Source organism: Dipteris shenzhenensis, chromosome 27 (assembly GCF_047967505.1).
Source record: "Dipteris shenzhenensis isolate YYH24624 ecotype China chromosome 27, Dip_SZ_1.0, whole genome shotgun sequence".
Classification (NCBI taxonomy): domain Eukaryota; kingdom Viridiplantae; phylum Streptophyta; class Polypodiopsida; order Gleicheniales; family Dipteridaceae; genus Dipteris; species Dipteris shenzhenensis.
Window position 1 is genome coordinate 45687432 of NC_141622.1, and position 11299 is coordinate 45698730.

At 44.1% G+C, this 11299-nt stretch overlaps 2 protein-coding genes across 5 annotated transcripts in view; one reads left to right on the forward strand and one right to left on the reverse strand.

Moving 5' to 3' along the window:
* COQ3 (coenzyme Q 3) overlaps positions 1-10398 on the forward strand; it is a 128245-nt gene extending 117847 nt beyond the window's left edge. For 3 of the 4 annotated variants that reach the window (XM_087398414.1, XM_087398416.1, XM_087398417.1), the window contains 2 exons: positions 9483-9598; positions 10020-10397. In XM_087398414.1, coding sequence (XP_087254540.1) covers positions 9483-9584 — 102 coding nt within the window. In that variant the 3' untranslated portion in view covers positions 9585-9598; positions 10020-10397. Of the gene's footprint in view, positions 1-9482; positions 9599-10019 lie in introns of all 4 variants that reach the window. The other variant, XM_087398415.1, reaches the window with a different exon arrangement.
* LOC147884381 (uncharacterized) lies at positions 2964-5538 on the reverse strand. The gene is made up of 3 exons (XM_087398826.1): positions 5311-5538; positions 3700-4118; positions 2964-3615 (listed from the first exon to the last, which is right to left on the reverse strand). The coding sequence occupies exons 1-3, from the start codon at positions 5536-5538 to the stop codon at positions 2964-2966; spliced, it is 1299 nt and encodes a 432-aa protein (XP_087254952.1).
* Positions 10399-11299: the final 901 nt, after the last annotated feature.

An 11299-nucleotide genomic window follows, 5' to 3' on the forward strand; every position in this document is an offset into this window, starting at 1 on the left:
TTTTTGGTGTTGGAAGACACTCCTAGGCAGCTCTCTCCTACTAGAGTTTGCTGTCTGCTTCTCATCCTACCTCTGGAGCTGAAACATGCTTTTTCGGTTGGCTGAATTCTCATCTTCCTTCTACACTCTTTGCTACAGCCATTACTACTGAGTTCCTACTAGGTTGGATGCCCTGCCATTGGCCCGGGAGAGGATTGGGGCACTGGTTGTGATACTCTCTTCCTGGGGGTGCAGTGGTTGTCCTTGGGCTCGGTAATGGGTAATGCATTGCTTGGCATGCTGTCAGACTAGTCTACTTGTGATTATGCATGTCTGCTGAAAGGAACCAAGGTAATAGCACTGGGAGTTGGTCACTAGCACAGCCACGGTTTGGTGTTGTACAAGGTTGCACCTGCGGGTGAGCTCTTGAAGGGAGTCCCTTTGTATCTTTGAGCTAACTAGTTTAAATAAATACTGCAAGGGGCGCCAAGTGTTGGGGCCAAGAGGTGTCACTCTATGTTTCTGAGTAGGGGTATTCTAGCCTCCCTTGTCTTGAATGGTTCCATGATGCTGTGCAATGAAGTTCTATGCTTTGAGTTTGGTTTGTGAACAAAGGCAATAAATTAAGTTGGCTGTATTTTCATCTTTGTGCGATAGTAGAGACAGATACACTGTCCTTAGTATTCTAAGGCTGGTTACACTAGATGGATCTTTACTTCAGCCCACCTCAGATCTCCTTCTTCCCCTCTTATGGCTGCCATTCTGAAAGCTTGGGACAGCTTCAGAGGTACACTCTGGACAGTTTTCCCCTCCTCTTGCGAAGAAATTGATAGGCAGCCCATCATGTGGAATGAAACCATACTTGATGAGCATGGTAGACCACGATGTCTCCACTGTGGGATCTTGGAAAGCTTTCAAAAAGCTTTGAGAGGATTAGAGAGTTTTTTTGGCTAGTCATCTTAGAGGGAGTGCAAGGAGGGTTCAGCAGATTCATGCAGCCATACCAGTGGAGTGGATGGATAGAGATGATATGCCTATTATGGGCTTCACTTGGTTGGGTGCTTTTACGAGGACAGGTATTCCTCTTCATGTTATTGCTTTGCAGGATGGACATGAGGATGACCTTGTATTTGATGTTCAGTTGGTACCTAGATCCCAACCCACTTATCTTGGCCTTGGTTTCATGGTGACTTTGGCTCTATGGAGGTGGCCCCATCAGATCTTTGCAGTGGGACCCTGGGGAGTGGGAGTGGATTGATGAAGGGCACCGAGAGAAGAGCATCCCGTTCTTTCGTTACACGGTGAGAAATGCTAGGAGATTTTGGCTTAGTTGTAGAGGTTGGAGGCCCTCCAAATCTCCTCATTGGGAGAGCTTTCAAATTTCTGCAGAGGTGCAGAAATTTTTTTAGAGGAGACTCTTGAATTCCCCTAGGAATAGAAAAATCACTCTATTCTTTTGGCTTTCTATTTGCGGAGCGATTGGCGTGAACCTGTGGAGATCTAGAGTGCAAACAGGGGAGGATTCCCATGAAGACAAGCTTGATGGTACTAACTACCCCATGTGGTTGCACTTGGTGCGCCACTTCTTGAAACCCGGAATTTTTGGGATATTGTAAATGGATTAGAGACTAGACCTATGTGTGCACCACAGGTAGCTGCTGCCACTGCAGCCACTTCTGCTAGTTCTGGTTTATCTAGCAGCCACTTCTCCCAGTTCTGGTTTATCTAGCAGTACTTCCACAGTGTTTGCCGCAGACCCTCCAAGACCCGAATAGATTCCTTGGGATTAGAGAGATGCAAAGTTACATGCAGTGATTGCTATGAATAGTAAGAGGGAGGCTACACCTCATATTCGGTCTTTCAAGACAGCCAAGGATGCATGGGATACTTTGGGCAGTCTTTATCAGATTTGTAATGAGGCCCGAGTTGCCTATTTACGCAGGCAGCTGAATAATGTTAAGATGAATGAAGGGGACAGCATGGATGCCTATGTCACCAAGATTATGGACTTTACAGAGCAGCTCATCAATGTTGATGAGATTGTGCCAGATTCACAAGCAGTATCTACGGCATTTAATGGGCAGACACGAAGCATCAAACATGGCTCATGATGAGTGGGCATTTGTTGTGACATGTCAATACCATTCGGAGAAGCATGCTTCAGCCTGATCCGTTTCAGATTCTGAGTCAGATTGGTATTTTGACAATGGTGCATCAACTCACATCACTCCCTGCAAATCTCTCTTTCAATCCTTGGGGGCTGCTCCACATGGTGGCATTGTCACTTGTGCCAATAATGCATCCTATGCCGTGAAGGGGATTGGCAGGCCACTTCTGTGTTGGGGGATACAGTCACAATTCTGGAAGTGCTTTATGTTCTAGGTATCAAGAAGAATCTAATTTCTATCTCAGCCATCTCTCTCAATGGCTTCAGGTTCTTTTTTATAGTTATTGTTTTGCGGTGTATGACAACTGGTGGGCTGTACCATCTTGATGCCTATGGAAAAGAGCCAGCTACAGAAGCGAATTTGGTCTCTGAATCTGTCATTTCATATTCACATTTGTGGCATGAGAGATTGGGGCATTTGAGTTACAAAAGTATGGTGAAAATGAATTCAAAGGATATGGTGGTAGACCTCCCACCCATGCATGCACTTGCCAAACATGTTTGTGAGGGCTGCTTATTGGACAAAATGCATTGATTCTCATTCCCAAAGATGGGGCCGTTGACGTATCTAGGAAGTTGCATCTCGTGCATAGTGATGTGTATGTGGGCCTATGTGGACAACATCACTTGGAGGTGACTAATACTTCTCCACTTTTGTGGATGACTTCACTAGATTCACTTGGGTTTATGGGATGAAGACCAAGTCAGATGTCTTCTCTTGTTTCAAGCACTTTCTTGCCATGGCTGGGAATGAAAGTGGGAACAAACTCTTGACTCTCCGCACTTACGGGGGGGTGAGTATATGTTCCATGAATTTTTAGATTTTTTGGCAACCCGGGGCATAATTCATTAGTATGTAATGTTTTACACTCTGCAACAGAATAGGCTTGCAGAGCGTAAAATTAGAACAGAAATGGAAATGGGCAGATGCATGCCAAGGTATTCCAAGCAAAACATGACACCCATTCAGCGGCATAATGTAGAACTCATCAGTATCCATGTAGCTCTGAATGTGCATGTGGAGCTTCCCAATGATTGGTGTAACTGACTCACTGTGCCCTGGGCAAGCCATATCTGTGTCACATAGTGGCCCCATCTCATCTGCCCTTATGCCCAATTTTCCAGCCAGCTCTGGCGATATAAAATTGCCTCTCGCACCTGGATCAAAGAAAAATAGTGCGGTCTGGTCACGGATTTTACCCCATGCTCTGCATAACTCCATGGCATCCACATCTTGTATAGCTCCCCTGACATCTGGCATAAGACCAGCAGTAGGTTTGGGCTTCTTGCCCCGCTGGTCATCCCTCTTTTCTCCTTTGTTCTCACTCTGATCCGACGAAGGAAATTTTCTCTTTCTGTGTGGGCATACATGCACTCGGTGGCCCTCTTCCTTACATATGAAACATTTGTTAGCATCATAGAGAGCCTTCTTTTCTTCCTCTGACAATTTCTTTCGAGGCGATCCTCGCCTCTATCCTGCAACAAACCTAGACTTAACAGGCTGTTCAAATCTTCGGAAATGCTTGTGACCTCCCTGCTTGCTGCCCCAAAACTTTTGTGCTTCTTGGTGGCTGCCCTTGAAGCCCGAAGTCTTCCCCTGTAAGAAAGCATAAGCTGTTCTGGCATTTTCTATCAATTGGGACATATTGGAGACTCGAGTCTTGGTGCAGTAATCCAGTATTTCCTTTGGCAGTCCACAACAATACTTCTCAATCCGTTCGGACAGCTCTACACGCCTGCAAGAACTCACGGGCAGCAAGGCTTCCCAAAACTTTTTATTGTACTCTTCAAGGTTCTCACAGTTCGCTGCATCCAGCTTACGCCATGCCGTCATTATATCCACTTCAAAAGTGGTGGTGAGCCAAGTAGATGAGAAAACTTGATTGAACTCAACCCAAGTGTTAGGGGCTTTACCCTGTAGGAGCAAGTTGGTCCACCATTGAAGTGCATTGCCTTTGAGGAATGTGGCTGCCTTCGTGACCTTTGATGACTCCGTGAAGTTCCCACCGGTATAGGCAGCATCAAATTGTTGCACAAAGTTAATGCTTTCAGCCTGTCCTGAGTCCCATTGAATGTCTCAAGTTTTACAGCAGCCCCACCCTCTTTGTAGTCTTTCAATTTTCCATTGGGTGCAATGTTGTCATACACAGGTTGCTGCAAATAAGGTGATCTGGTCCATACTCTGTGAATTAGTGCCAACTCCCATAGCTGGATTGACCATTCCAGGTCCTATTCCGTGCATCTGTGGCATAATCATGGAACCACTCATCATTCCTGGCATCCCCGTCTGCAGTCCGGGCTGCATCCCTATGTTTGCATACATCATGTTGGCATTTGCAGCCAACATACCCCCCATCATTTGTTGCTGGAAATTTTGCATCCCTGGCTGAAAACTACCAAGTATGTACCAGGCATACTAAGCCCTTCTGTGGGCTGTCCCACCATTTCTTGAAAAACTGATCCTCTGCCAAAATATCCTGGATGCATTTGGACTGAGGGAGGACTTGCTGTCCTTGATTAACTGAATGAAAATTATTGGCGGTACCTACCACAGGGGTGACTATGGGCATCTCTGGTGGCTGTCCACTGAAGGATACATGCATGTGAGTCTTCTTATGCTTCTTCGGTGCTGTCTTTTTGCTTCCAGGTGAAGCAATATTAGTAGGAGGGGTTTGCATAATTTCCATGAAAGTATGTTGCAACTGTGATAGGGCTCCCACTGCACTTTGCATTCACAATTGAAAGAGGGCATTGGGATCAAGCTCCTCTGCCTCATCTACCTATCCGTATGGATCTGTAATGGATCTGTACGATGTCTCGTAAAACGTGCCCCTTCACAAAAAACGTCACGTTTCCCTTCCATGGCACAAACCTTGGAGAAGGTTGGTAGGTGGGATGCATGTGAGGTTGCTACATGGCACCTCATTAATGCTCTAACCTACTCTACCAATGACACACTTGAATCCCCTTGGGCCCAACTTTTGGACCCCTCTGAGAATGCCTTAGTTTTACCCTTGGTCCTAGTGGATGCACCCAGAATGTGCCCCTAGGGACTTTTAGGAAATCTACACTTCCTCTAGTGGCCAATCCCAATGGCCAAACTTTGTCTCGGGTTTGCCCACAGGCGTAGTCATGTGTGACTTTTCACGTCCCCGTGACACTACCTTTTGGACTTTGAAAGATTCTGTGAAGTGTCCACCTGAGTAGGCAGCATCAAACTGTTGTACGAATGTCAAAGCCTTCAATCTGTCCTGCATCCCATTGAAGGTCTCAAACGTTACAGGTGCCCCTCCCTCTTTGTAATCTTTCAATTTGCCTTTAGGGTTGAGATTGTCATAGACGGGGGGCTGTAAAAATGGTGGGGGCATCACTGTTCCCGCATTCTGAGCCATGCCATTCCACCCTGGCATTCAGGTCCCACTTGTGGCAGTTTCCAAGTATTGCCCATTGTCCCAGGCATTCCTGTCTGCATTCCAGGTTGCATCCCAATGTTCGAGTACATCATATTGGCATTTGCAGGGGGCATTCCACCCATCATAGGTTGCTGGAAATTCTGCATTCCGTGCTGTGTGCTGCCCATAAAGCTGCCTGGCATTCCAGGTGCCTTTGCGGATGGTGCCACCATTTCCTGAAAAACAAATCCACCTCCAAAATATCATGGATGGATCGTGGGTGAGGAAGGGCTTGTTGTCCCTGATTGACTGAATGGAAGTTGTTGGCATTACCCACTACAGGGGTGATCGAGGGCATCTTTGAAGGCTGTCCACTGAAAGAAACATGCCTAGGAGTCTTCTTATGCTTCTTATGTTTCTTTTGAGCTGTCTTTATGCTTCCAGGGGGAACAACCATAGGGGAGGAGCTTGCATAATCTCCGTGACAGCATGTTGCAACTGCGAGATAGGGCTCCCGCTACACTTTGCATTCACAAGTGAGAATGGGCTTTGGGATCAAGCTCCTCTGCCTCATCTACTTCATCCTATGAGTCCTCAGTGGCACAACTTAGAAACAAAATTCAACAACAACATAGGTGAGGCTAGAATGCCCCTACTCAACGAAAATAGTACACAGTGCACCCACTGGCCCCAAATGCCTTGGCGCCCCTTACAATATTTATTTAATGCTTCTGAATGGAAATGCTTTACAACAGGGGTTCAACCTTGCATTGTTCCTCTTTGCAAATCCTCTATCTGTCTTCAAGGCATCTAATCCAAGTGCACCACTAGAATTCCAACTGGCAAGGCATACTCAAGCATCCACTTCTGATGTGACCCAATTGAGAGGCATTCAGACATCCACACCACTGACAAACTGAGCTGACAAACTGAGCTCAAGGCAGCCTCAAGGCTATCACATGCATCCACACTGTCCTTAGGCCTACCACAGGAACACCCTTGTCTCTGGGTGCTTGCTAGAACCTATAGAAGTCTTGAAAGGACTGCAAACAACATGCATGCACTGCAAAAAGCTGCAAAGCAAGAAAGAACGAGGAAAAACAGAACCTGGAATTAATTTTTGTTGTCTGTGGTAGAGGGGCGAGCTCCTTCCTCGCACCTATCCTCTGTCCAGGCTCCCCACAGGGTGTAGGTGGCTTCTAGCAATCAGGATAAGAGAGAAAATGAAGGTAGAAAGCGGAGGGGGAGCAAGAAATAGCTCTAGAGGATCTCAAACATGCAGATTTGCCCCAGAGCCTCAGTACCGGGATCTAGCCTTCAATTCCTCGCGTCAACACCTCGGGAGGGTTGCACCCTCTTCCGTACGGCTGTACGAACTGCAATAAACGCCCGCCTTTTTGCCTCGAGATCCGCGCCAATTCCGTACAGTCTCGAGAAACATGCCAAAGGGAGGGGAGCAGCCAGAGCAGCACCACAACAGCAGCAAGAGCAACAAAATGCAACGAAAAACACACAGGGAGCTTCTACTAGACGTCCAGAATCTCCAGGAGAGTGAGGGGAGAGAGATGGAAGGTGGGGGAAGGGCATGCATACACATGCATGACAAATGGCACCTCCTTCTTGCCATTTTTTTCTTCATTAAAGTCCTAACCCCCATACCAAGGACAACATTGGTTGTCCTTGGGCCCAACCTTTAAACCCCTCTTTAAAGCCTTTGCCTTGCCCCTAGGGCCTAGTGGTGTACCTAGACTTTGCCCCTAGGAACTTCTAGGAAGCGTGCACTTCCTCTAGCCAGTCCCTCACGGCCAAACCATTACTACACTTAACCATGGTTAACCCTGGGTTAAGCATGGGTTGAATTACAATCATACTTTACATCACTTTTAACGTCCCCCTGACACCTGAATGGTGGCTTGTGTGTGTTCAGGTCTTGTGAGAGTCGTTGTAATGTTTTTTGTCTTTGATATCATGGATGCAAATTAGCTACTCTCAAGTACGTAGGGTCCTTAGAAGCTTGAGTCTTGGATTTTACGCCAACAAACTTAGAAGAGGTGAGGCGAGTCTATTATGATTAATATATTGGCTTTGGTTTCATTATTGCGTCTGAATTCCTGAGCATGCTTGTCTTTTGAGAGCAAGAACATTACGTACTTCACCTTCGTCATTATCTGTGTGGGCAAATCAACTTGAACAAGAGAGAGAGAAACCGATTGAGAAAACAGGAGAATCCAAGAGTCTAGGAATGTTTCTTGATTGCATGCAATCGTTGTTGAAGCAACTTGCTACTTGGTTCAAAAGTTGATGAAGAAGACAACAAAGCTATCTTGCTTTTGGCTTGTCAAACAAATATCCTGAACTAGTACAGATTCTATGGCTGAGTTCTGAAAATCTAGCCTTCCTTGATGTGGTTGCACTGTTGCTGAGTGAGGAGAGACAGATGGGAGAAAATCTGCCTGTCGTCAGTGAACTTGCATATGCAGTAAAGGAAAAGAAGGGTAAGGCCGCAAGGAGAGGGAGCGAAGGCACCATAGTTTGCTACTATTGTGGAAAGGAAGTTCACAATCGAAAGGTTCTGCTACACAAAGCAGCATGACGAGCAAATGAAGATTTTGAAGGAAAAAGAGAAAGTGCGTACTGCTGAAGAATTGGATGCAGCAACTGATTGTGTTGAGGTTAATGAGGTTGATGACTACTAGGCATTCTAGGACCTTTACAATTGCATTTAGGGTGGTACTGGCCTATGGGTGTAGAACCGCCTTGGAGTGATTTGGCTCTTTGTGAGCATTCACTGTGTTTGGCCTGGCTTAGGCTCTTTGTGGGTAAGCTGTGCTTGGGTTGCACTTATTTAGGTACAGTTTGATGTTGCTCTGAGTAGGTGACGATGCCTTGATTAGTTTTTAGTTTATTCAGCCTTCTGTAAGCTTTCTCTGTTTGGGTTTATTTGCTTCCCCCATTCAGTCTGGGTTTATTTGCTTCCCCCATTCAGTCTTAGGGGGGAATGTTGGGATAATCCCTAATGGGGGGGGTGCTTCATTGAGAGGGTATGAAGGGGTTGAAAAACCCATGAAACGTTTGGCTGTTGATATTCACGTTGATGTGCCATCCTCACTCAACTTTCTTCAAGCTCATCCCTTTGGTTTCTGAAACCGCCCTTAACACAAATCCGTACTATTATTGTGGCATGTGCTTATTATATTGCATTTCTCATTTTCTATTTTGGTCCCCTGCCCCCTTCCCTTCTTTTAAGGACATCATTAAGACCTAATTTATGAACTCTTGTATGTCTTGTCCCCTAACTCCCTAACAAGTAGAGCTCCTAACGACTTGGCTCTTGTAACAGGCTCTATAGCTGCTTAGCAGCCACTTACAAAAGTGTGGTGAAGATAAAGAAATCATTAAGACCTAATTTTTGAACTCTTGTATGTCTTGTCCCCTAACTCCCTAACAAGTAGAGATCCTAATGACTTGGCTCTTGTAACAGGCTCTAATAGCTGCTTAGCGGCCACTTACAAAAGCGTGGTGAAGATAAAGAAACCATAATCAGGCCCTTGACCTATCTTCCCCTACATGCTTCGAATATATGTGGCCATGCTGATTGTGAAGCTCCTCAAAACTAGTACATCCTGAATACCGTAGGTTGGCTGCCCCTCTGGCAAGAATTTTACATACAGGACTCTTTAGACACAATGCACATTAGGGATTGCCAATAATATTTGAAACCTATTAAAAGTGAAGCTTACACTGGTGATGTCTAAGCTTGAACATATCAGAACAATACCTGCAACCTCAATTGAAAAAGCGTGCTGTTATGTAGCTCTAATACATCTCAACCGAGCTTCATGTGCATGCCAAGATTGGAGTCTTTTTACGTTATGTTAATTGTGTAGCAGCTGTAAGATATTCTTTAAGGAGGGTCTTTTACTAATTTCTGGATGTAAGTGCAGCTTCAAGAGATGGCAGGAATGGTTTTTAATCCTTTGACTAGGAGGTGGACATTATCTGAGGACACCAGTGTCAATTATATTGCCTTTGGGACTAAGTCCTAAGGACTCATCTCAAGGTGACAAACTCGAGCTATATATTCTAGTCAATTTTTAAATTGAGCAGCATTTTCTCGTGTCTTCCTTGACAATCCAGTAGAGCATACTCAAAGCGGAAGGCTACACATTGCTCTGATATATCGACAAATGATTTACAAAAAACGTAGTAGACTTTAGAAACATAGAATTTCCTCAGCGAGGAGCACAGTTGTGAAATTTGTAACCTCTTTTTCTTGTTCTTATTCTTTCTTTTTTGGTTATGTGGGGTCAAGAACTTCCCCTTTCTTACTTTGAATCGAGCAGAGGAAAGAATGGCAGCTAGAACTCTTAGTTCAGATCTGTTGTCCATTTAAATCTCTCTCATTCTCACAAAGTGCTGTTTGATCACCACTTCTGGAAGCATTTCTGGATTTTATTCAATAATCTTGATTTCTTTTGCAGGCATATACGCATATGAATTTAATTTTGAGCTTTGACTGTTCAACAGCTTGACCTCATGAGATCCACCACACAAGGCTTGACGGCTAGTTATAGTAGCAGTGTTGGTGTCCCTAGGGGGACCCTTTGAGGCATTCTATCATCTTGTGAAATAAATGCATTTGTGAAGGTTAATTGGGGAAAAGTGAGATGGCCTTAAATCTCACAATGCCAATGAATATATGAAAAGAAGTAGAGCAGAGATTGATGTTAGAAATGTCTTGAAATTTGATATTTTATTCACACAATTTTTAAACAACATCACTCCTTTGTATTTGAGCAAAGTTTGACAGTGTAAAATTATATGTGCCTGTATCCATTTAGATTGGTGAAAATGTTCTACCTATAAGACATTCAATATATGTTTTCTAAATGCTTTGATAAAGTCAAGAGAGGCATTGATATAAAGCGTAAAGGACGAGTATTGGGAAATTACAAAACTCTAAATGCATAGAGTCACATAATTCATAGCATTTGGTGTATTCTTCACATTTTCCTCCATGAAAAATAGCTTGTGTAACATAGCCCTCCCATTCGGTTTTGAAGAAATCACCTAAAAATGTTTTCTTTGTGAAAATTTTAAAAAAATATCGATTTGGTGATCTTTAGAGTAAACAAATTGTAAATGCAATATGACGTTTTTGGGATTGGAAAGAAAATATAGCCTTAATTCTACATGAAATTAAGTATTTTTAAGGAATTAGTACTTTGATAAGAAGAGTATTTGGCTCTCATCCTTTGAGAAGTTAGATTTGAGATTAGTACTTGGAATGCTCTCAACGGATCAGGTGTCTTATCTTAGAAACATCAGACTTCTTGGTAGGGGCTATTTTTTGTTGAATTTTGATGCCCTTGAGGTTGTCATATTTGTCTTCTCACATTGACCTCTTTCCCATTTGGTTTCTTTTGATCTTGTTCTCAAAGTCAGAAGTACTTTATCCTCACTATTCGATTAGCAAGTTGAATATTAAGTGTTTCCAAAGTTTATTTCAACCGTCTTAACTCTATTGGAGAGGCATTTGGACATGTCCTCAAGATTCCCAAGCTTTCGATTGTCTCTTTCTCTGTAGCAACAGCACGCACTTTAGATACAGATGGAGCTAGAGTTCAGATCTCACAGAGTTCAGAGATACCAAATGATCATATATTTCTTTTGACATCTGATGGGCTCCCTTACAACCAAATAATAGCCTTTGGCTACAATGACAACTTTTAAGGATAGTGGGAAAATATTCCCACAATGT